Source organism: Typopeltis vanoorti, chromosome 9 (genome assembly GCF_054136105.1).
Source record: "Typopeltis vanoorti isolate ZY-2024b chromosome 9, IOZ_Tvanoo_1.0, whole genome shotgun sequence".
NCBI classification, from domain to species: Eukaryota; Metazoa; Arthropoda; class Arachnida; order Uropygi; family Thelyphonidae; genus Typopeltis; species Typopeltis vanoorti.
This window is the reverse complement of record NC_143557.1, coordinates 145,664,588-145,691,503: the sequence shown is the minus strand read 5'-3', so window position 1 is coordinate 145,691,503 and position 26,916 is coordinate 145,664,588. Positions and strand designations below refer to the sequence as shown.

General features: G+C 37.6%; 1 protein-coding gene across 3 annotated transcripts in view; it reads right to left on the bottom strand.

The window, feature by feature from the left end:
• Mvk (Mevalonate kinase) overlaps nucleotides 1–26,916 on the bottom strand; it is a 207,415-nt gene that overhangs the window by 94,509 nt on the left and 85,990 nt on the right. For all 3 annotated transcript variants that reach the window (XM_090397738.1, XM_090397740.1, XM_090397739.1), the window contains exon 6: nucleotides 227–317. In XM_090397738.1, coding sequence (XP_090253864.1) covers nucleotides 227–317 — 91 coding nt within the window. The remainder of the gene's footprint in view (nucleotides 1–226; nucleotides 318–26,916) is intronic.

Sequence of the window (26,916 nt, the reverse complement as noted above, 5' to 3'; positions counted from 1 at the left end):
CAGATAGAAAGTTATTAATGATGTAAATTGTTCATGTTAGTACTATCATATCCTGTACACCTCTTGTAAGGACACATGGCAGGAATTTGATAACAATGATGTTTTTTATATTACAAACAATTAAGTATATTCAGTAGTTTTCTATAATAATGTAAAAAAGGAATTAAAAACAAGATAACAAATGAGTAGATATTAACCAAAAGACTGAAATAATATTATCACTTGCTTTATCATGCCTCTCTCTGACTTTTGATACAAGAACTTTTGTGCTGCGAGGTACTTTTGTGTCAACCAGAAGTATTTTCAGTGGTGGTAAGCTATATGAAAATTTTAAAAAAATAATAATAAATAAATTAATGAATAAAACAGTGTAAAGCATTTCATTTTGGCATATCACATATAAATAATCTGATTAATATCTTATAATGATAATGAGTAATGGTAATGTTAAGTATCATTTATTAACATGTTAATTTTCCAAAGCAATTTTAGAAGCAACTGACACCATAATAAGAAAATCTCACAGGATAATTGAGTCGTGGATTACAAAAGATAGTACACACAAGGATAACGATAATAATGTAAAAATATAAAGTATATATGGTATTGAGGTGACCAATTCAGATGTAATAGTAGAGTTAATGAGTGATAGACTTTTCAAAAGTCACCCAAATAAGGATATCTCTGTAGCTGTAGCAATAACTAATGTGAGAATTGAAGTTGATAAATCAGAGGTACATAGTATATTGCAGAATTTAAATGCAACCACTGCTATAGGTTTAGATGGACTATCAGCTTAGGTATTGTCAATGCCTCTTAGTTGGTTATTTAACTTAAGTTTAAACTCTGGCATGGTCCCCTAAGGACCATACCAGGTTTTAAACTGGTATGGTCAGGATACCCTATGGTATACTGGTGCACAAATTAGAGCAAATGGGGATGGATACTGAAGTGGTGATATGCATAAAAGAATGGCTCATGGAGAGATGCCAGAAAGTAGTGTATGAAGGAGCAGAGTCCAGGATGAGATAGGTGGTGACCATGGTGTGCCTCAGGGCACTGTGTTTGGGCCATTCTTGTTTAGTTTGTACATAAATGATACAGGAAATGGCTGGAAGGGAGATATTCAGTTGTTTGCTGATAATGCAAAGTTGGGTAGTGCAATAAAAAATCAAGCTAATGTTGAGAGTTTGCAGGATGATTTAAATAAGCTGGCAAAAATGGGCAAAAGGTAATGGATGTCAGTTCAATGTGGAAAAGTGTAAAGTTATGCATTTTGGGATTAAAAGATTACCAGCTGTGTACCACACTGATGGAACGGTACTCCAAGAGATTGATGAGGCTCGGGACTTGGGAGGGCGTTGGTGGAAAGGGAGATGAAGTTCAGAGGGCACATTGCTAAGGTGTCCAAGATTGCACATAAGATTACTTGGTTACTGAAGAACACACCAACATCCAGAGATAAAGAGGTTATTATTCCCCTTTATAAGGCATTGATACTTCCATATTTGGATTACTGTGATCAAGTCTGGTCACCTGGATTCCTCAGAAATGAGGAGGTTGTAGGTAATGTTCAGAGGAGGGTGACTAAGTTGGTGAGTGATGTAAAATATGCTCCCTACATTGATAGAATGAGAGTCTGTTGTGGATTGCAGAGGTTGGTTGATAGGCAGAGAAGAGGAGATATGATAGAAACATTTAAATTACTAAAACGTTTTTATAAGATTGATGCAGGGGAAAATATTTCAGCTGGGAGATAGTGATGGAAGAACAAGAGGTCATCCCTGGAAATTAAGGTAAAGTGTGGTTAACAAGGGTGTGAGAACTAGATTTTTTTTTTTGCTTGGAGGGTGGTGAATGAGTGGAATGCGTTCCCTGACTCAGTTGTGAGTTCTTCATCTGTAAATGAATTCAAGAAGAGGTATGATAAGTGCAGTAAATAACTTTTGGGTGAACAAACTCAATTAATGCAACCATTTCATCTGCTTTGTTTCTTACATGTCTAGCGTTTGTATACAAGCACAGCAGCTCATTCCTGGATCTATAGATAGTTCCACTGATACCACTCATTCAACTTGATTTCTCCATATTCAACTCAAAAACCATTTCCCTTTCTCCTTATTCGTTTTAGAATCCTCTTCAAATCCAACTGTTTCTTCTTGATCCCAAGTCATCCCCTTCCTTTCCTGTCTACACATTCCTTCACATCCTCTTGGAGCATCCATCTTTCTCACACTGTGTTCCCCTGTCCACCCTGAGCCTCCCCACGTCCCTGTCCATCTTGCACACCCATTCTCTATACTCATGCCACTCACCTCTTCCTTCATAACCATCTTCAATCTTTCCTGTCTTACTCTCATGCTCTTCCACATCGTTTCCCACTTGATCAGATTCATTCTCTGTACTCATTTCTCTATCTTCCAGCAGCAGTCTCTCCAAGCAACTTACACCAAAACCACTCAAACGCAGTCCATCACTCTTACACAGTTAACTTCGTCCTTCAAACTCATTCCACACATTAAAAAACTGCACTCCTTTCTCCTCACACATTTCCACTAACACATCATTCATAATCCTTGCGCTCTGCCTCATATCACCACCATACCTAAATGCAATACGCTTACTACCTCTCCCATCACAATATTCTCTTTTATACATCTAAGCAATCTCCTGATATCCAATCTAACATGTTCTTTGTTCGCAGTCCAGTCATTTGTAGCTATTAAAACTACAAACCCTTTTGCTCGCTTACTTCTCATATCTAATGCCTCAATCACTGTACTCATTTTACCTCCAGTAAAACATACTTTGTGTATCCTCTCATCCAGCACACCTTTAATAATTGAATCACCATATAACACCACTCAAGGGTCTTTTGTTACCTCTTTTATAACAACATAATTTTTGCTCTCTCATACATTTCCAGAATTTTCTTAACTTCATTCTGCATCCATTTCATCTCTTGCCTCATCCTAACCAACTCAACTTTCAAATCTTGCATTATATTTTTGCTGTCATTCATTCTTTCAAATTTTCGAACTCTCGAACCCTGCATCACACTTTCACTCTCATTCATCCTTTTGAGTTTTCGTACTTTCGAACCTTGCATCAAACTTTCGCTGTCATTCATTCTTTCGATTTTTCGAGCTTTCGAACCTTGTATCACACTTCCGCTTTCATTCATTCTCTCAATTTCATTGCCTTCTGCCTCATTTGCATCACTTTCATCTTTCTTACCATCAATCAAATTTTTCAGATCACTCATTCTCTTTTTCAAAACTTTAACATTTTTTCACTGTCCTCTATCAGACAAGCACCATTCTCCTCACTGCATTCTCGTTACTGACACTCTCTTTCATCAACATATTTCCACTCATCAAGTCCTCATTCAGCTCACACTTCGCACACACCCTCCTTCCACTTGTCTTAAATATCTACAGTTTATCAATGTAATCAAACAAGTACATATAGCACACCTCGCATTTCGTGAAACGACTAAGTCGAAGTTAAATTCCTGTACGGACAAAGCCACCACCATCTTTCCTTTGCTGGTTACTGCTAAAGCTCTAATATCAACAAATTTGTAAATAAATTTAAACAAAATATCCCACACACTAATAACACTATAAGCACACAACCTTTATAGCAACTCTTACTCATGAACACACTTATATACTATTAATTGTTTCAAAAAACTTATCTGAAACTGGAGTGCTCTTTACACACCACTACTTCTTTCACCACACGAGTGCCCCTTCCTATATGTTCAAGTTTCTAAAGGCTTCAAAGGTCTAAAGGCTTAAAGTTTCTAAAGCTCTAAAAGTCCGGTTGAACAACTCATCTGTTCTCTGAACAAATATAAATCAAGCTGTGCTCTCAACAACATCTCCAACCTACTTAACAATGCTTAGGATTTCATCCGTTTTGTTTCCTTACTGAGGTTAAGTGTGGAGAACATAAGGACTACATAAAGTTCCTTTAAAACAAAGCAACTTTTAGCTGACCTTGCCTTTGCAACAGATCTTAATATAGACTGGTAATGCACACATGCATATATATATATATATACACCTCCCACCAAACCAAGTTATGTTTTGAATGAAAATTTAAAATGGCTACCCAAGTTCTGAGGAACAGATAAAATAACCACTTGAAAGATTGCATGATTATCCTCCAGATATGAGTAGCCATTTTGTGACCAAAACCACTAACACCAAGGCACATTCCCAAGCTTATTTATCTTTTTTTTTACAATGAAAATAACAACCATGCTAATCACATAAACAGTTCTAGCTCTTGTCACAACATCGACAGATTCTTAATGGCAGGCCTTGGATGCATTCAAATTTATCCCTTTATCAAGACAAAACATGTAGAAAGAATGCAGAATAACAGATGTAAAAACTCAAGTTCAGATCTTCCTGTAACAAATATAAATGTTTATGAACATGATTGGCTGGTGTGAGACCATTATTCTACTTATTGTAGACTTGAAATGGCTTAAAAAAGTACTGTATTTGGTTTCTAGAGTAGGATTTTCTGATTATCTAACTCGTGGGTTATCCAATGTGTGAAGACATTTTATTAACTGAGTAAGATTATCATAAAAAGAAAGACAGGACTATTGGTTATTTATTATAACCTATAGTCCTGTCTTAGATGTGAATAAGGCTTTAAAACATCTCAAGAACAACAAGAGTCCTGGAAATTACAACATAATAGGCAAGATTCTAAAATATGGGGGAGAATCAGTTGTAAAAGAAATACATAAGCTATGTAATGAAATATGGTGATCAGGGGAGAGTAGAAAAAAATTGGTCTTGGTTGTTCTTCATAAGAAAGGATGTGCTTTAAAATGCACCAATTACAGAACTATTGCATTAATGAGTCATCTTGGCAAAGTGCTGATGAAAATACCAACAGAACGCCTGAAGGGGCATATGGAGGCACATCTTCCAGATGAGCAAGCCGGATTTCGACAAGATCGAAGTACAGTGCAACAAATACTCGCACTAAGACTATAGCAGAGAAAGCTCGAAGAAAGAACAAAAAGATATATTGCTGTTTTGCGGACTTCCAAAAAGCATTTGATAATATTGACCAAAATATAACATGGGCTGTCTTGAAATCCAATGTGGACAATAAACTGATTTGCTCACCTGCTATTCTGATTCAAAAATAAGAATAGCAGGTGAGACTGGAGATTGGTTTGCCACTAGTCAAGGCACTAGACAAGGGGACCCAATATCACCAATCATCTTCATCACACATATGGGAAGAACACTAGATAAGATTAAAGAAGAAGGTGGAGGCATTTCAATAAATGGCATGAAAATAAACTACCTCTGCTTTGCAGATGACATCGTCCTGATTGAAGAAGATGCAGCAAGTGTTATTTCTGTTATTTTACTATTTAATGTGTTTTCTATATTGCTTGTATTAACTGCCTCTTAAAACTCTTTCAATCCTGAATCTTGTCTTGTTTAACCCTCAACTATATCCCTTGTCCACTGCGCCTTTGTTGTAATCTTTCGTGGCCTCTCCTTCAATCTTAAATCAAGTGCAAAGTCTTCAAACAAGGAGAATTCTCTCTGATCTATAAATTCTGGTATCGAGTCCCTTTCGGAACCAAGAAAATTTATTTGTTTAGCTGCACCATCTTGATTCCTATTCAAGAGAAAACTTCTTGTCAGGGATTTGACCTACAGATTATCATGATTCCAATAAATATCAACATTAAACAAGCCCTTACTAATATTTCTAAACAGCAGTTGCCACGCTTTTACTTATACAGGTTTGATATTTTTAGAATGTGGGGCATTGGCTTGGAAAATCATACACGTATTTTGGGTTAAGAAACAAAGAAATTTATTCATTCTAAAATACAATACATGTTAATCAAAACTATGCTAAATGAAGGTGCCTAAAATTATTTATGCAAAAATTAACAAATAAGATCTAGTTCACAATAGGTTTCTCTCATTAGGTGATATTAACAAATCCAAAATGTCTATAACCAGATTACTTAACACAAATATGTAGATGAATGCCTTACTTCTTCCTCAATTAATGCACATACAATACTTTGAATTCAAACTAACCTTAAAACTAATGATAATTTTTGTAACTCTACACTTCCATAACTATAAAGATCCTTGTTAGAGGAATAGGCACTAAAGTCTTAAAATCTGTCTTAACAAGTCCGATCCACAGGAAATTTTACACTGTAGCTCACTCTAGCCTAACAATTACACAATACAATAAGAAATAAAGCTTTATGTTACCAACCAGACAAATTCATTAGGAAATACTTTTCATCGTGTCTTCTTCTTGTAGGATTCCTTCAGGTCATCTCCCTATACATCGAGCTGTTGTTCCTTGCCTTGACTTCCTGGTGATGACCTTAATCATGAATCACTTCTTTACCTTATGTCCAAGAATCTGTCTGGCAGAAGAGTACGGCTGGAGCTACATGAAGTTACAGCATACGCTGTTTATCCCGTCGCATGGATGGCTATGCTCGGACAATTCTGCTATTCTGACCATATCACCACCACTGACTCCCTCTCGACTCTGTCGCCCTCGAAGCTACAACCCTCCACACGAAAAACCGCAGAGGGAGGAAAACACCAAAACCTGAACTAGGAATGAAAAAGGCAAAAAGAACGCAAACTCGTGTCGCTATAACTTTTATATGCTCCGTGTCTGTTCTCTCTAATACGTCACTGATTTGCAGACGCCACTTAATTCTCCTTGCACACCGCACCTTCTCCTCTCATTGCTTTCTCGCGTGGGCAGCCAACAAACATGCCTTCGGTTCATATAACAACTGCCTGAGGTCGTGTTTATAACCAGATTACAATAGTTTACTCTAAACTCTGACCTTCTTGTTACAATATCACCACTACATTACTTTATTTCTTGCTAGTTATTTAAGGACCATCTACAAAATATTTACATAGAAAAATTATATGAATGGACTATTATTATTATATGTACAAGGATTTCTATTATTATCTATTTACAAGTAATTCTCTTTAGGGAAATTTTGCATTTTATGTTAAATCTGAATAAAACACCAAATTACAATTTTAGTGTTCATTCCAAATTTAACACAAGGCTGGAACAGACATTGCAAACACTATACACAGAAGAAAAAAGATATGGATTAAATGTCAACTTTGAAAAAACTAAAACAATGATATTCGGCCAACAGGAGTTACTGAACAGAGTTACGATAGACAGATTTCAACTGGAAAAAGTGTTCCACATTTTTACATACTTCACATATCTTGGATGCCACATGACGTATGACTTGGATCCCAAAAAAGAGATAAAAATTAGATTAGCCAGAGCAACAACTATTTTAAAAGCCATGGACAAAATATGGAAGAGCCGAGCTATAAAGATGCAAACTAAACTGTGCATTGTAGAAACATGGATCTTCAGCAGCATGCACTATAGATGCGAGGCCTGGGTACTCCTGAGAGAATCTGAAAAGAGGATATTGGCATTTGAGAGGAAGTGCTATAAAAAGATCTTGAGAATAAGCTGGATACCGAAAGTGAACAATGAGGAAATCTACAGACGAATACAACCAAAAGAAAACTACATCTATTTGGCCATATATGTAGAATGAATGACGAGAGAAAATTAAAAATGTTGCTGTTTGGAATGATTGAAGGAAAGAACAAAAGAGGAAGACCAAACAGAGAATGGGCTGATGACATCGTCAAATGGTGCGGAAACTCTATACATAAACTGAGTCATCTTGCACAAATAGAATGCAATGGAAGAATCATATCAAGATGGCAGCAGACACCTATGGGCATTGGATCCATGGTTGTTGATGATGATGAAGATTCATAGTTTACAGGCATGAATAGGTAAATATATACAGAAATATGGATATAACAGCTTATGGCAATAATTTCTATTAAATACTATTCAATTTTATTTCAATGACTTCATTACTGTTAACAGCAGGTCTTGATTCAGTATTAATTTATACAGTTAGTGTATTTATTGTCAATGCAGTACAATGTACTTACTGTGTACTATTAATCGAATAAAACATTACTCTTTATAATTAGTTAATTAAATTTTTATCGTCATCATCAAATTCCTGACATGTACCATCAATGGGTGTACAGGATATGGTAGTACTACATGAAAAATTTACATCATTACTAACTTCCTATCTACAATAATAAATTTAGTTTAATCCATTATCCAAGTGTGAGCAAACAAAGTTTGCACCTGAAAGTATATTCAGGACTGGGGTAAGGTGGTACAACACTGAGCAACTCGTTGCATAGGTGGAGCAAGTTAATATCACTCCTATCTCAGTATCTCCCATAATGCAAAACACATCTCCTTGCAGATATGTATAATGTTATACATTAAGGGAAGGGCCACTACCCAGACTAGGTTCGACCTTTATTGAGGTCTCTTCAGTGGGAGCCAGGCCCAAGTGGAGATACCAGGCAGAATCATTAGCAAGATCATCTCTACCTACAGGAGTTGCCAAAAGGTGTGCCATCTTTTTTTTTATTAAATTACACCTTTAGAATGGCACAATATGAACTTTGTAGTTTTTGTGCCAAATAAACTATAAACCAAAACCAAACTTTGTTCTCTCCATGTGAATTTTTGCACACTTTTATGTTGGAACATGGTGTTAATAATAACCAATCCACGTCCTGAGCAGAAATCCAACAGGTATTTGCCATTATTATTGGCTTTGCTCTTTTCTCCAAATTTTCCCAAAATAATTTTGTATGTCTGACAATCATTTCTTACTCTGCTATTTAGATCCCCAACAAGGACCAACTTTTCCTTTTTCATTGTGTCAGTTGCTTTTTCTAAAGCCTCAATAAAATTCCTCCACTTCTACCTTAGTAGAACCTTCTGTGGGACCATAGGCACAAATAAGTTTCATTGTCCAATTCCCCATTCTGATATTTGCCGACATCACTCCACTTGAGACTGCCTGCCATTCAAGATTAGCCTCGTATTTTGTGTTGAATACTATGGCTACTCCTTCTTTTCCTTGATTGTCATTTCCTGAATATAACATTTTGTATTCATTGTTCAGAAAGATCTCACCAGTTTCTGTCTTTTTTGTTTCAGTCACCCTATTATGTCGATCTGGTACTTATCTAATTCCTCAGCTAGCTCCATTTCTTTGCCATTCAGGCTTTTTATGTTGATAGTACCGATCTTTAACTCTGGTGATGTTGAGTTGAGGTGTTTTTTCAGATTTGTTCCAGTAGCTGACTTTCGCTGTTCACCCTGGTTCCCTGGCGAAAACAACTAGGGCCTTATTTAACCTGGCGACACCCCAGCTGTCATGAAATTTTGTCATGTTGTACCATCATTTTCTACACTGGTTTAAGCTGTTAGATTGTTACCTATTGCTAAACCCTTACTTTTACTTCTTCCTATTATCTACTCTGCAGTCATATCTATGCTTACCAAAATTTTGAGTTTGTCCCCTTTTCGGATATATGCAAATTTGTTTTTTTAATGCTGCACCAGCTTATATCCTATAATAGAGTGGATTTCTATTCAGTGAGACATTCCCAGATTCTTATGCATGAACTCATTAGTAAACCCTTACTGACAGTCGTGGCCTTTAAACTAATTCTTTAACTATCAATCCCCTCCCGCTTATGGTTCAGAATTTTATGAGTGCGAGTTGACTATCATATTCAGGTAAGACTCAGAATTAAACAAAATACATGTTTATTTGAAACTTGAAACACATTTACAGTTATATTATACCACATATTCAATAAACTCAGTCATGCAAAATCAATTCTAGGTTATAAAGTCAATTCACACTAAATTAGTTCAAAAATCATATCAAACAAAACTAAGCATATCATTAAGCACAGTACTACCAAACAATAACTCTCTCTCTTTTTTTTTACTTCTAAGCTCTGAGGCTTAATATCAAAGCAATCTCAATTCAATTCTACCTGTAATATATATCACACAAATTTGATTCTATGTCTCTCATTAATAAATCGGTCCAGGACAATATGCCAGATGGACATCAATTATGCTACATATCACAAAATTCTACTTAGAGATCATTAGCTGGACTGTCCAAACATCAATCATATCACAAGGTAATTTCTTCTCTCCAATGCTTTCTAATTAACATGAAACAAACAAAAGTCTATTTTACCATCACTGAGCTGGAATCAGGTCTGCTGGTCTTTTCAACCTTTTGTGTTGCCCGCGAATTGGATCTTCCATCACGCCACGTGCAGGGTCTGGTAGTTCGGTAGGCCTATCTTCGAATACAGCATCGTTTCCTCGTTGTTGGAGGTTAGCTGCGGGCATGCCCGTGCCTCCAACCGCTTCCAAGGAGAGCGCTCGCTATCACACGCTGATATTCCATCAGGAGTTCACTGAACAGACTACTTGAATCTCCCGCCATTACACATCGCTGTCTTGTGCACGATCCACTCGAACAGGAAGACCTCGGAACAACAATCGATGAGATGAGAAAAGAGCACTTCGTTGACCTCGCGAGCCCCTTTTATTTCTCTTGTTAGCGCCCTCTTTTTCCTTCTGAATTTCCCACACGTCCCCAGGTTGGTCCCTTACTTTCTCCCTGCTTTGGGAGCGCTCTTTCACGGAAGGCGAACGTGAGTTGCTTTCCGTGTACTTCACTGCCTTGGGCTTTTCATTTAACATGCATGCAACCATTAGACCTTTGCTCACAGGTTACTCAGTGATTCACAGAAAAATAAGTCATCTCAAATGAACAAATAATTCTCTTCTCATAAATAAATAAAACAATATAGTATTATGATATCTTACGTAAAAGGAAAATATTTTCTTATAAATTTAGAAATTTCCCTTGTGTTCTGTTGGAGTGCAAGTTTTTCTTCCTTCAGCCTTCATTTTAAACATGTTAAATCCTGAGTGAATAGTCTGTCCTTTCAGACACATCAATCAGGATCCAACAAAGCTAATAAGAATACAATTTGGTCGGCTAAATCCCAAATTGCCAGCCCCATTAAATTAACTTTTTATTTAATGTTAAATTTTTTATAGATTTTGCTAGAAATTTCAAATGTACAAGTTGTGTGATTTTTCTGGTTTTACTACTTGACAATATTACAGAATAAGGATTGTATTATCTTTAGAAGAAGTTATCCTTCTGAAAGCTGCGAATGTTTGTTATAATTCAAGTAATATGAATTTAGGAACATTTTGAAAAATATCAGTTGACTAGATAAACGCAATCAAATTAAAAAAAAAATAAAATCAGCTAACGCCTTTTTATTCCTGTATACCGCTAATTAAGCGGTACACAGTCAAGAGAGACGGATTAAATGTGCCGCAATCAAATTATTCTGAAAAAATTATTTTCAAACCAAATTTTTTGTAACATCTTAAGAGATAAATAATTAACATATTGCATTTTTGAAAATTATGGAGAAAACTACCGTGTTTGAATTAAAACTTTAGTTTAATATAACTAAAATCTACATTCGACGTTTCGACCTTTATGTCAAAGTCATCTTCTGGAGCATACAACTATACACAGGAAACGAGCTACACTATAATCAAACTGGTTTGTTAAAGACACTGACCAACCGCTACAACAATTGTTAGCCTGGCCTCTGGTGGGGAAAAAAAAAAAAATTATACATCAACGCTAGAGTCCTATTATTAGTGTTATCTGTTGGTTGTAGAAATACAATGGGCACAACAACAAGTATCTATCTATATATATATATATTAACATCATGTACACATTCCAGCCAGTTGGTATGGAATGGTTTCTAATACTAGCTGAGGATTGGCTAGAGTCCTGACTTATGCTGGATCTTATATATTAAGTAGGTTGAATGTGTGCCATCCAGATCCTTGGAATTTTCATGCCATCTTTGTTGTTGATATTTGGGTGGTTTATCAGGATTTTGCAGGCTTCCTTAAATTTCTTTTCGTACCAGGTTTTTGTGCAGTGTAAAGAGCAAGTGCTTTTCCAGTTGATTTAGTGTAAGGTGTTGAGTGCATGGTTTGAGAGGCCTGCTTCACCATAATGGTTATATTTAATGTGTCTAATGTGTTCTTTCTTGCGTATAGGGATTGTCCGTCCTGTTTCACCAATGTACGGTAAGTTACAGGTGCAGCGGATGCAATAGACTCCAGGATGTGCTAATGGGAGGAGTGGATCCTTAGAGGAGTTGAATATGGTTTTAAGTTTAGTGGGTGGTTTAAAGGTGGCATTGAGGTTGTAATGTTGTAGGATTCTGTTAATTTTTTCCGATAACCCTTTAATGTATGGGATGGTTATGGTTTTACTGTAATCTAGATTCGTTTTTGTTGTAGTTTTATGGAGTATTTTATTACGGTATTTTTGTTATAGTCATTATTTATGAATGTGTCACTGATGATTTTTAGTTCTTGTTTCAGGGCTTGCTGGTTAGAGCAAATTGTTGTGGCTCTGTTTTTAAGGGTGTTCATGACTCCATATTTTTGTGATGGGTGGTGGTATGAATTAGCATGTATGTATTGGCCAGTGTGTGTCAGTTATCGGTAGGCCGTGAAGGATAGACTGCCTGAAGGAAGACGTGTAACTAGTGTGTCTAGGAACGGGAGCGAATTTTGGTTTTCGATTTCGATGGTAAATTGTATGCGTTCGTGTCGTTTGTTCAGGTGGCTAAGGAATATGTTTAGCATTTGTCACCCATGCGGCAAGATCGCGAACACGTCAACTTATCTAAGCCAGACTGTCGGTCTTATTGTGGCAGAATCATGATCCCTTTGCTCAAAGGTTTCCATGTAGAAGTTAGCAATGGGGGGGGGGGTATAGTCGTGAGCCTCTGTACCTTCTTTTTGTAGGTAGAATCTGTTTTGCCACATGAAGTAACCGGACTGTAGTACGTGGGGTTTGAGTTTTTTAACCATGTCTGGTGGCCAAGAAGTGGCAGTTAAAAAACTCAAACCCCACTCTGCCTGCCCCTCCCCCCCCAAAAAAAATATATTGGGTTCCAAAAATACACAAACAAAATGTGCCCCTTCAACCAATCGTGGAAGGAATAGACAGTCCCAATTACCACTTAGCCAAGAAATTAGCAGCAACACTCAAGGAGTTGGTAGGTCATTCTCCCTCCTACATAAAAAACACACAACAATTTATAAACAAAATTAAAAACATAACACTCGACAAAGAAGACTTATTAGTCAGTTTCTGCCCGTTTCACTAATGTCCCCATCAATGACACAATTCTCCTACTACAGAACAAATTTCCGCCCGACATTACGGCCCTCTTTGCCCACATACTACAGTCCGGTTACTTCGTGTGGCAAAACAAATTCTACCTACAAAAAGAAGGCACAGCCATGGGCTCACCACTATCCCCCCCCCCCCAATTGCTAACTTCTACATGGAAACCTTTGAGCAAAGGGCTCTTGATTCCGCCATGCTAAGATCAACAGTCTGGCTTAGATACGTTGACGACGTGTTTGCGATCTGGCCGCACGGGCGACAAACGCTAAACACATTCCTTAGCCACCTGAACAAACAACACGAACGCATACAATTTACCATCGACACACTAGTCACATGTCTAGGAACGGGAGTGAATTTTGGATTTCGATGGTAAATTGTATGCGTTCGTGTTGTTTGTTCAGGTGGCTAATATTTAATAGTATTGGCCAGTGTGTGTCGGTTTTCGGTAAACCATGAAGGATAGACACACACTGGCCAATACATACGTGCTAATTCATACCACCACCCATCACAAAAATATGGAGTCATTAACACCCTTAAAAACAGAGCCACAAAAATTTTCTCTAACCAGCAAGCCCTGAAACAAGAACTAAAAATCATCAGCAACACATTCATAAATAATGGCTATAACAAAAATACTGTTAATAAAATACTCCATAAAACTACAACAAAAACGAATCCAGATTACAGTAAAACCATAACCATCCCATACATTAAAGGGTTATCGGAAAAAATCAACAGAATCCTACAACATTATAACCTCGATGTCACCTTTAAACCACCCACTAAACTTAAAACCATATTCAACTCCTCTAAGGATCCTCTCCTCCCATTAGCACATCCTGGAGTCTATTGCATCCGCTGCACCTGTAACTTACCGTACATTGGTGAAACGGGACGGACAATCCCTATACGCAAGAAAGAACACATTAGACAAATTAAATATAACCATTATGGTGAAGCAGGCCTCTCAGACCACGCACTCAACACCTTACACCAAATCAACTGGAAAAGCACCTGCTCTTTACACCGTACAAAAACCTGATACGAAAGGAAATTTAAGGAAGCCTGCAAAATCCTGATAAACCACCTAAATATTAACAACAAAGATGGCATGAAAATTCCAAGGATCTGGATGGCACACATTCAACCTACCTAATATATAAGATCCAGCATAAGTCAGAACTCTAGCCAATCCTCAGCTAGTATTAGAAACCATTCCATACCAACTGGCTGGAATGTGTACATGATGTTAATATATGTATATAGATAGATACTTGTCGTTGTGCCCAATGTATTCTACAACCAACAGATAACACTAATAATAGGACTCTAGCGTTGATGTATATTTTTTTTCCACCAGAGGTCAGGCCGACCAGTGTTGTAGTGGTTGGTCAGTGTCTTTAACAAACCAGTTTGATTGTAGTGTAGCTTGTTTCCTGTGTATAGTTGTATGCTCCAGAAGATGACCTTGACATAAAGGTCGAAATGTCGAATGTAGATTTTAGTTATATTAAACTAAAGTTTTTATTCAAACACGGTAGTTGTCTCCATAATTTTCAAAAATGCATTTGGATCACCGTGTAAGCCTAAAAGAAAGGATAATTAACATATTCTTCTTCTTCCCCATAGTTTGTGTAGACTGTTGGGGCACTATGAAGGTGATGGTCTTAACATGTTCTCTCCAGGTGTTTCTCTCAATAATTGTCTAACATTATTTATCCAGGTGATTTTAGATTGCCTGCAGTGTATTTTAATAGAAGTGTTATTTTGGGTACATTTGATCTAATAATATGGCCTAGCCACCAGAGCTAATTCTGATGTATTTTCGTGATGATATTTCTTGAGTTCTGGCAATGTTAAAGATTTTCTTTCTAGCCTCATCATTTGTTATACGTGCAGTTATCCTCAAAAGTTTTCTGTAGCACTTCATCTCGAAGGCCACTAGTCTTTTCTCATCTTCCTTTTTTTTTTTTTTTTTTAGTAACATCCAACTCTCAAATCCGTATAGTAAGACAAAATTAACAAGTGTATCGATGAGGTAGTATTGTAGCTAGCTATATTTTATTGTCCTTCTAAATGTGATATTACAGCAATACATGCTCTAATATCACATTTAAACAGGCCATTTTTATACTATATGCTTCTCAAAGTAGGTGAATCTTTCTATATCTCTGTACACCCCTTGTCCCTCTGGTCCTCTGAACTTCCAATATCTATCCCTCATCAATCCCAGATCTCTAGCCTCATCAATTTCCTGTAAACTGGTGTCATCAATATGTTATGAAATATGTAATCCTTTCATCCCAAAGTGCATGACCTTATATTTTACAATATTAAATTGATAACCAATGTCCTTTGCCCACAATGCTAATTTATTTAAATCATCCTGCAAGATATCCATATCACCTTTATCAACTACTGTCCTACCCAGTTTTGCAACATCAGCAAACAACTGAATATCCACCCTCTTCATCTTCCATTTTATCATTAATGTACCAATTAAAGAGTAGTGCTTATGGTACAGAGCTCTGGTGCACTCCTCATCACCCCAAATTGTTTTGATTACACTCCACTATAAGCAACCTTCTGATGCCTACTGGCTGCTCCCAAGTACTTTCTTCCATATCCAAGTACTTTTTTTTCCCCCAAGTTCTGGAAGACTAACCAAAACTCATTTTGAAAGTTTATTTTTCACTTGGTTAGAGTATAATAAATTTAGTTTAATCCTTTATCCAAGTGTGAGCAAACAAAGTTCGCCCATGAAAGTATCTTCAGGACTGGGGTAAGGTGGTACAACACCAGGGAAAAAGCTACCAACACTCCTGTCTCAGTATCTCCTATAATGCAAAACACATCTCCTTGCAGATATGTCTAATGTTATGCATTAAGGGAAGGGCCACTACCCAGACTAGTTTTGACCTTTATTGAGGTCTCTTCAGTGGGAGCCAGGCCCAAGTTGAGATACCAGGCAGAAGCATTAGCAGGTCATCTCTACCTATAGGAGTTGCCAAATGGTGTGCCACCCTTTTTTAATAAATTACTCTGGATTTAGAGAAAGATGTTGAAAGTTTATTTTTCACTTGGTTAGAGTATAATAAATTTAGTTTAATCCTTTATCCAAGTGTGAGCAAACAAAGTTTGCAGCTGAAAGTATCTTCAGGACTGGGGTAAGGTGGTACAAAACCAGGGCAACTCGTTGCAAAGGTGGAGCAAGCTACCAACACTCCTGTCTCAGTATCTCCTATAATACAAAACACATCTCCTTGCGGATATGTCTAATGTTATGCATTAAGGGAAGGGCCACTACCCAGTGGTAGAGTTTAGCAGGTCATCTCTACCCATAGGTAGAGATGACCTGCTAATGCTTCGGCCTGGTATCTCAACTTGGGCCTGGCTCCCACTGTACAGACCTCAATAAAGGTCGAAACTAGTCTGGGTAGTGGCCCTTCCCTTAATGCATAACATTAGACATATCTGCAAGGAGATGTGTTTTGCATTATAGGAGATACTGAGACAGGAGTGTTGGTATCTTGCTCTACCTTTGCAACGAGTTGCCCTGGTGTTGTACCACCTTACCCCAGTCCTGAAGATACTTTCAGGCGCAAACTTTGTTTGCTCACACTTGGATAAAGGATTAAACTAATTTATTATAACCAAAACTCGTTTAGAATACCTTCAATGAAAAGATCTCATGATTAGACTACATTATGCAAATAACATAAAGCAAAATTACGATTAGCAAAATATCAAAATATTCTTGAGATGCACAAAAAAAAACTGACAATGGTGATCCTCATAGTTAAAAATAAGATTTTGTTTAATCAACATTTCATGATCATACAGTCAGTGGATTCTTTTGTATCTAACAAGTATGATGATCCTAAAGGAAATATCAAAAAAAGCTTAATTTCATACCCAAATCATGGCTCACGCCAATTCCACTAGACTATTTATAACATACTGTATTTATTACAAAATCATTGTGCTGTTTGACTGAACATATCCATTTGGAAAACTGCACAACTAACCAATAATGAAATAGCAATCTTGCACAGTGATATCATTTGTTTACAACACAGTTTTTTCTTGTGTACAGTAAACTTATTAATGGTGGCCTCAACCTACCTTATGCAGATGAGGAAGATGATAATGACAGTAAACTTTAATTACCTACTATAATTTTATAGAATTCCTGGCTAATTTTGCAACTAAAACTGATTTCATTTAAACCAAAATTCATAATACTATCTTGACAAATGTTAGTAAAGATCCCAAATTTCATTAACATCTAACCAGCTAGTGCTGCAGCATAGTATATGCATAATGGTCAGATATAATAGAATAAGTGCTTTATGTATTATGGAGAATGCATCAAAAAACATATATACAACATAGGTAAAACACTACAAAGCTCTAAATAATTTAAGGGGGAAAAAATAATTCAAATATTTCTTTAAAAAATTTGTAAATATTTTAAATTTAATTTAAAATTAAATTAAGTGGTCAGAAGTTTCTTTTAATGAGAAAATGAGAAAAACATTTTTGAAATACTTAAGCAGAGAGAGTGGAAGCAGAAAAGAATGAATGAAGCTGTAAGAGGTGTGATATATGGAGATTTGATAATTCAGGATGTGCAAAGTAGAATGTTAGAGGAGTGCTTGCCTGGAGGAATGACAGTGCAATGGTAATGAAGCGAGGGTGATAATGTTGAAAAGATGACAGTGAGGGTTAGTATGAATAACCTATGAGGTAAAGTGGTCTGGCAAGAGATTTGAAATCAATGTTAGGGATTCTGCAGCAGAAATACGAGAAACAGAATACAGTGAGTGTGTTACCCTGGTATGGTAATGCAAAGTGAAGGAGAAGTGCAGTAATAATGAATGAAATGATAGAGAGAATGTGTAGGAAGAGGTCTGAAATATGTAGATGCTTAGAGTATACATTTGAGAACAGAAAGGAGCTGTAAGCATGATGTAGATTATATAACTAGAGAAGGATGTAGGCATTTGGGGAAACTGCTGTTTTCTGGCAAAGCATGTGTGTGTGTGTGCACACGAGTGAGGGTAGGGGAAACTAGTTGCAAGAGTGGAATATAGCAGAAATGGCTTCATGCAGGAACAGCGGAATGAGAAATGAGAAGGGTATACACTATATTGCAGAGCCAGTGGCGTAGCTAGAGCTTTTGCCCCCCCCGGGCAGTCCCTGAGTTTGCCACCCCCTCTCAATACACACCAAAATACTACAAAGAGTCAAAACAATGTATAGGGAAATAAATTGTTTGCTTTATTTTTTAAAGTAAAACTTTAATTCCAACATTCTTGCTTCTCTGTTAGAAAAATCATCGATGACATTGTCAGAGTCATCACTCAATTGCTGTTCTATAGACAATATGGCAAGATTTCCTAAATGGAAGATACTCATTGTAGATTTTAGGTAATTCATAATTAATTATAATTTTAAAAAATTCCTCTCACAACCAGAAACACTTACAGCAATTGTGAGGAAAATTCGCCGTAGTATTATGATATTTAGAACCGAGTTCTTGAGACTGTATTTTAGAATAAAGTGCAAAAGTTCAAGGGAGACTGTCTTTCCACGTCACTGTTTTGTCTTGTGCAGCAGAAAACAGAAATAAAACTCCAAGTCTTTTTCTCTCAATGAGGAACTCTTCCTTATTAATGTCATTTGTAATCATAATTTAGTTAACATTCATATTTATCATTCAAAAGATTCGATGGAGTAAGGAAGACATATTTTTCAGCAAGAACATTAAGCTGTTGAAATGACGTGGTGATTTCTGTGATCACTCTGTCCAGTAAAAAAAACATTCCTCTCCTCAACTCAGTTTCATATGACAATTCAGCATCTCATGATTTTTCACCTGCCATCAGTTTCTTCTTTCTACACTGACAATCCATGACTATCCCCAGATCGTCACAAATTTCTTTGGCGTAAGCTAGAAATTTGTGACGATCTGGGGATAGTCATGGATTGAATTTTTTAAGCTGAATTTTTAACTAATATGTCCCTATTTTCAGTTAAAAATGCTTTTAAAGCCTCAAGCTTTATGTCACATTGTTGTATATTCAATCCTTTGGTTTGGAGGAAGATTTGTGTGTCGTTAATTTCTGGAAGCATGGATTCCCACAGGCCAAACAAGAAGGAAAATTAATGTAACGCAACAAGCAGCATGCCAGCATCTGACCTGGTAACTATATTTTCTTCTTCACCAATTAAATGTTCTACAGCATTTAAGATTTTCGAGTAATTTTTTTACAACACTCACAGCATCTTCTCGTGCACTCCACCGAGTTTCTACTACATGCTTAGAACTTTGACCAGTGACTGAAGTCAGAAAATCCAAGTGATGGATTGAGGAAAAAACGAACGTGAACAAACGCTCCACAGTTCCACAAAAGATAACAGAATTCACAGCAACAGAAGCTGCATATACATCTGCCAAATTCATCGAGTGATATAAACGTATGATAAATAGCCTTTAACACGTTCGCTGCCACGCTACTTCAGCATAGTCTGTTCCCATACGCTGAGCAATTTCACTTCTTCAAGGTCAGTACGGTAATCTCGTTGCCAGCGGTAAGCATCATATGAGTATACTTGTAGTTGGCTTGTGCAGAGCATATACCATCTATGAGAATATACAGTTTTGATGCTAGCTCCACAAGCCAAGCATTTTCACTTCTTCAAGGTCAGTACAGTAATCTTGTTGCCGGTGGTAAGCGTCAAAAGAGTATACTCGTAGCTGGCTTTTGTGGCTGGTTTACCAACTACCTCATTCCTTTAATACGTTCGCTGCCAACTACGAGTATACTCGTAGTTGGCAGCGAACGTGTTAAAGGAATGAGGAGAACCAATCAGGGCTTCTGAACTAATGTCCAATCCTCACCTTCTCGTGGTGCACCCTGTTGAGTATCTATCTGGATACTGAACGAATGAGGATGGGCTGGCAATTTGGGATTTAAGTGACCAAATAGTATTCTTATTGGCTTAAACCAATATAGAAAATGATGGTACAACATGACAAAATTTAACTGGGTGTTGCCCAGTTAAACAAGGGAACCAGGACAAACAGCAAAAAGATAGCTACTGGAACAAATCTGAAACACACCCCAACTCAACATCACCAGAGTTAAAGATTGGTACTATCAACATAAGAAGACTGAATGGCAAAGAAATGGAGCTAGCTGAGGAATTAGATAAGTACTAGATCGACATAATAGGGGTTACTGAAACAAAAAAGACCAAAACTGGTGAGATCTTTCTGAGCAATAAATACAAAATGATATATTCAGGCAATGACAATCAAGGAAAAGAAGGAGTAGCCATAATATTCAACACTATGAGGCTAAACTTCTTGAATGGCAGGCAGTGTCAAGTAGAGTGATGTGGAAAAATATAAGAATGGGAAACTGAATAATGAGACTTATTTGTGCCTGTGGTCCCACAGAAGGTTCTAGTAAGGTAGAAGTGGAGGAATTTTTTGATGCTTTAGAAAAAGCTACTGACACAATGAAAAAAAAATTCTTTTCCTTGACTGTCATTGCCTGAATATATCATTTTGTATTTATTGCTCAGAAAGATCTCATCAGTTTGGTCTTTTTTGTTTCAGTCACCCCTATTATGTCGATCTGGTACTTATCTAATTCCTCAGCTAACTCCATTTCTTTGCCTTTCAGGCTTCTTATGTTGATAGTATCAATCTTTAACTCTGGTGATGTTGAATTAAGGTGCGTTTTCAGATTTGTTCCAGTAGCTAACTATTCGATGTTCGCCCTGGTTCCCTGGCAAAAACAATGGGGGCCTTGTTTAACCAGACAAAGCCCCATTTAAGCCAATAAGAATACAATCTGGTCAGTTAAATCCCAAATTGCCAACCCATCCTCGTTCGTTCAGTATCCAGGTAGATACCCAACAGGGTGCACCACGAGAAGGTGAGGATTGGACATTAGTTCAGAAGCCCTGGTCGGTTCTCCTTCATTCCTTTAAAGGCTGTGTGGAGGTCTCCTCTAAATTATACAGCTTTGCATATGACAATGCTGCTGTGATGGCTGGTCAACATACTGGCGTTCAGAGATGCATCAAGAAAATTAATGGAAAAGCGGAATTTGTCATATGTTCAAATCACTCGATGAATCTGGCAGATGTACACGCAGCTTTTGTTGCTGTGAATTCTGTTACCTTTTTTGGAACTGTGGAGCATTTGTTCACGTTTGTTTCTTCCTCAATCCATCACTTGGATTTTCTGACCTCAGTCACTGGTCAAAGTACCAAGCGTGTAGTAGAAACTCCATGGAGTGCACGAGAAGATGCTGTGAGTGTTGTAAAAAAATTACTCAAAAATCTTAAGTGCTGTATAACATTTAATTGGTGAAGAAGAAAATATAGTTACCAGGTCAGATGCTGGCCTGCTGCTTGTTGCATTACAATAATTTTCCTTCCTATTTGGCCTGTGGGACTCCATCCTTCTAGAAATTAACGACACACAAGTCTACCTGCAAACCAAAGGATTGAATATACAATAATGTGACATAAACCTCGAGGCTTTAAAAGCATTTTTAACTGAAAAAATTGTTTGTTGATGTTTCTTGCCATGTTAACTCCCACTGAGCAATTAGCTTTGATCTTATAAGTTGTCTGTAGTATGTATATGGAACTGTCAAATAGTATGTGGAGAAGGTATGGGCTGATTTAGCAGCTGCAGCTTCATTTCTTTAATTCTGACGTGGCTGGGAATCCAGCAGAACTGAACATCGAAATTAAGGATTTTCATTTTGTGAAGCAGGTGTAGCACTTCATAAAGTACTGGATGAGGATTATTTTATAATCCTCATTGTAAAGAGCTCAATGAGTCTGTATAAATTATACACTTTTGGCAGCAGTTTTCTTTTATATGCATAAGTGAAAGCTGAATGGCATGTAACTCTGCTGTATAATTATTGCAGTCTGGTGGGATTTGATTTGAGATAATAATGTCAGGAAACACAGCAGCACAGCCAACAGAGGTGTTAGTTCTTGAACCATCAGTATAGATGGGTACGAAATCAGCGTGTGCTGCTCTGTGTGCATTAAGCAATTGTAGGTAAATGGATGATGGGGTATAAGATTTCTGTAGCTGACAAAGTGAGAGGTTGCACGATGGTGTGCAAACCTGCCATGGAGGAATGTTGTTATGTTTAGTGTAGCTAATGTTGTCAACATTTATACTAACAGCTTGCACAATTCCTTTAATATGCATACCAAAAGGATGTATAGCAGTTTGATGTGTGTGATATTGAGCTTCCCAATGCAGAGAGAAGATACTATTCCATGTAGGGTGATCTGGGAGAGATTTTATTTTTAGGACGTAATTAAGAGATAACTGCTTCCGTCGAAGTGATAGAGCCAGTTCATTTGCTTCTACATAGGGACTTGGAGTGGGTGAGGTGCAAAAGGCACCAGTAGCTATCCATATACCCTGATGATGGAAGGAATCCAACCTTCATAGGTTACTCTGTCTTGCCGAACCATAGACTTGTGTCCCATTATCCAGCTTTGAACGTATAAGTTCACGATAAAGATGGCAATGAAGCTCGATCAGTACCCCACCCAGACGAGGATAGAGTACGAAGGAGGGTCAAAGTTCTTTTGCACTTTTCTCTTAGTTGATGAATCTGCACTAGAAATGTGAGTTTTCTGTCAAAAATGAGTTCCAAGAACTCGGTTTCTGTAGTTATTGGAATAACAGTAGGTCCCATTCTTCAGTTCAGGAATAACAGTAGGTCCCATTCTTCAGTTCAGGAATAACAGTTCAGGATCTGGGTGATGAGTGCGTTTTCGACAGAAGTGTACACAGACACTTTTTTTTCTATCAAAAACTTAAACCCATTATTAAGAGCTCACAGAGAGAGAGACATGATCAATTGCTTGCTGAAGTTGTCTTTCAATTACCCTCATGTTACGTGAGTGACAGTAAATTGTGAAGTCATCAACATATAGAGCATTGTCTACAGTGGGAGGAAGCTGTTCAATGATTGAGTTGATTTTAATAGCAAAAAGGGTTAAACTTAAGACAGAGCCTTGGGGAACACCTTGTTCTAAAAGATATGGTCAAGATTTTTTATTTTATTTTAATTTTTTTTATTATGTTGGGCCCATACACAGGAGGTTGATTGGTCAACCTATATTACATTAGTATTGTGTATGGGTGGTGGGTTGGGAAAGGAAGAATTTGTTTACATTTGATTTGAATGACTAAATTGTATTCGTTGGGAAACACAGCAGGTGGCAGACTGTTCCACAGTGCAGCAGTTGCAGGAATGAAGGAAGGGGAAAAGAAATTTGTTCTGTATGTTTCTAGGTGTACTGTCAAGGGATGTTGTGCAGCAGCTGCACGTGTTCCAATGAGCTTACTACTGAGAGGGGGAATTATTGATGTTATTTCGGATGAGCATTTCCCATGGAAATATTTGTAGAACATACTTACTTCAGAGCACCCAAACGTCTGTGTGAAAGTGGGGGGAGAGAGTTGGTAAGGGATGGATCATTGATAAGTCTAATTGCTCTCCTCTGTATTAAGTCGAACATTTTGAAAGAGCTTTTAGGGGTCCCACCCCATATGTGGGAGCAGTATTCAATAGTTGGGCAGATTTGTGACGTGTATAATGTTAGTAGCTGTTCAGGGGTGAAGTAACGTCTTGGGCAGAAGAGAAATCCTAGTTTTTTTGAGGGTGAGGATGCAATGTTTGAAATATGTTTATGCCAGGAGAGGTTTGATGTGAGGGTGATTCCGAAGAGTGAGATCTCAGGCTGTCTGGAAATTTGGGTATCGTCGAAAAGGATACTGGGAAAAAGTTGTTATTTTTTATGGGAAATAGTACAGAACTGGGTTTTGTTGGCATTGAAATTTATGAGGTTATCCGAACCCTATTGTAGAATGGCTTGGAGATCGGAGTTGAGGGTGGTGGTGGTTGATGTTCTGTAAGATGAGGTGAGTTGTGTAGGGTAAGGCTTATTAAATGCAAGCGAGGAGTGTAGTGTGCTGTCATCTGCAAAACTGTGTATTGGATTGGAGGTCAATTGCAGTAGGTCATTGGCAGGAACAGGGTTGGTGAGAGGACAGAACCTTGTGGGTTCCCAAGATTAATTGAGTGGTGCGAGGATAGGGAGCCATCTACCATCACACACAGTGTGCGTCCAGACAGAAAACTGGCGATCCACCTACAGAAGTCCTAGGTCAGACCGAATGATGGTAATTTGCGGAGATAGCGTAATTCCCACTTTGACTTGGAAAGTTCACCTGGACAGAAAGTTTTTAATAAATATAGGGATGTGTCCTTTTTGAGACCTAGGTTACAAAGGTCTTTTAATATGCCATATCTCTAGGTTGTGTCATAAGCTTTTTCCATGTCAAAAAAAACGGAGACAAGATTTTCTCGCTTCAGTAATGCATCTCTTATACAAGTTTCTGACTGAACTAAATGGTCTAAAGTTGATCGATGTCTATGGAAACCACATTGTGTATTCGAAAGAAGACTGTTGCTTTCCAAATACGAGAAATCTGGCATTAACCATTTTCTGTAGTATCTTACAAAGACAGCTGGTCAGAGCAATAGAATGACAATAGACAGTTGGTTTTGGGATAGCAATGACAACTGACTTATGCCAAGAATTTGGAAACTCTTCCTCTGCATGTATGCTATTGTATAATAAGAGAAGAAGATCCATAGAAGATGATGGTGGGTGTTTTATCATTTCATAATGGATGCCATCAGGTCCTACTGCACTAGAGTAAGATTGTAGGAAAGCTTTTTTTAGTTCCTTGGCAAATGGCTGATTATATGGCTGAAAAATGGTGGAAAAATTAAGCCTTTCTTTCTCTTGCTGCTCTTTCAGTAATAAAGATTCCGGAGAAAATGAAGCTGTTGTTGAGATTTTAGCAAACGTTTCTCCCAAAGTATCTGCAATAGCTTTGGGATCAGCAAGAACACTTCCATTACAGTCTAAGATGGACAAACAATGTGCACTATATCGGCCTTTTATTTTCCGGATTTTATCCCATACAATTTTTGGACTAGTCATTTGATTAATTTATGTAGTAATTGGATCCATGATTGTTTTTGACTCTGACGTCTTACAAAACGTGTTTGGCTCAAGCATGCTTGAAAGTTATTAAATTTGATGTGGTGGGGGTAATCTATGAAATATGCTCCATGCTCTGTGTTGATCTTTTTTGGCTGCCTGACATTCTGGGTTCCACCAAGGTTTTGGATACACTGGAAATCGAGATGATGTTTTTGGGATGGAGGTTGTTGCTGCCAGGACAATGCATTCTATTATATATTTTACAGCTTCACTGATAGATGTTTGACTGATGGCATCAGCATTAAATTTTGCAAGATGAGAGAGAAAGTGTTCCAGTCAGCCTGGTCCATCTTCCATATAGGTATCCATGTGGGTGAACATGGTTCCTGTGAAGACATTGCACAAAGAACAGGAAAGTGATCACTTCCATATTCTGGCTGCAGGAAAGGTGCCCAGGGAATGGTAGGAAGGCAAGATAGTGCCATTGCATAAGGGTGGTAACAGACTGGAAGTGTCTAATTATAGACCAGTTTGTGTGTCATCAGTAGTTGTTAAGATCTTGGAGAAAGTAGTGAGGGACCGTATACAGCATTGGGCAGATGAGGGTAATGTTATCTGTGAGAGTCCACATGGATTTGTGAAAGGGCACTCTTGTTTTAGCAATATGCTAGCCTTTTATAATAAAGTTACAAGAACATTAGATGAGGGAGAGGCATATACTGTAATTTTCTTAGACTTAGCGAAGGCATTTGACAGGGTGCCACATGATAAGCTGATATTTAAGTTGGAGCACATGGGTCTGGATGTCAGAATTGGTCAACTGGATTCAGGATTGGCTGTCTGATAGGTATCAGAGAGTTGTGTATGGTGGAGCAGTTTCTAGGAGGCAGAGGGTCAAGTTGGGTCCCACAGGGCTCAGTACTAGGACCTATATTGTTTAACTTTTATATCAATGACATTGCCAGTGGATTGCAAGGCGATATTCAGTTATTTGTAGATGATACGAAGCTGGGAAGGATTATTAGTAATAATGCAGATGTGGTAGCCCTGCAAGAGGATTTGAATAAGCTAGATAGATGGGCAAATGAATGGGGGTGTCAGTTTAATGCAGCAAAATGTAAGGTCTTGAGGTTTGGGAAACATCGATAGGATGCTGCATACTATATGGGAGGAATTATACTGGAGGAAGTAGGTGAGACAAGAGATCTGGGGTTGATGATTAATAGAAACCTGAAATTTAGGGGACATATTGCAAAGGTGGTAAAGGTAACAGAGGATTGCTGCAATTATGAGAAGGACACTGACCTGCAGATTATCATTCCATTGTATACGTCTCTGATCATACCACACTTAGACTATTGTTCTCAGATTTGGTCCCCAGGATTTGAAGGGGATAAATTAACTGTGGAAAGGATACAAAGATGGATGACAAAGATGGTTTCAGGACTGTACAATTTTGGTTCTGAGGATTGGCTGAGGGAATGTGGACTGCAGAGTTTGGTGGATAGAAGAAGGAGAGGTGATATGATTGAGACTTTTAACCTGTTGAGAGGTGGTTACAGGGTTGACAC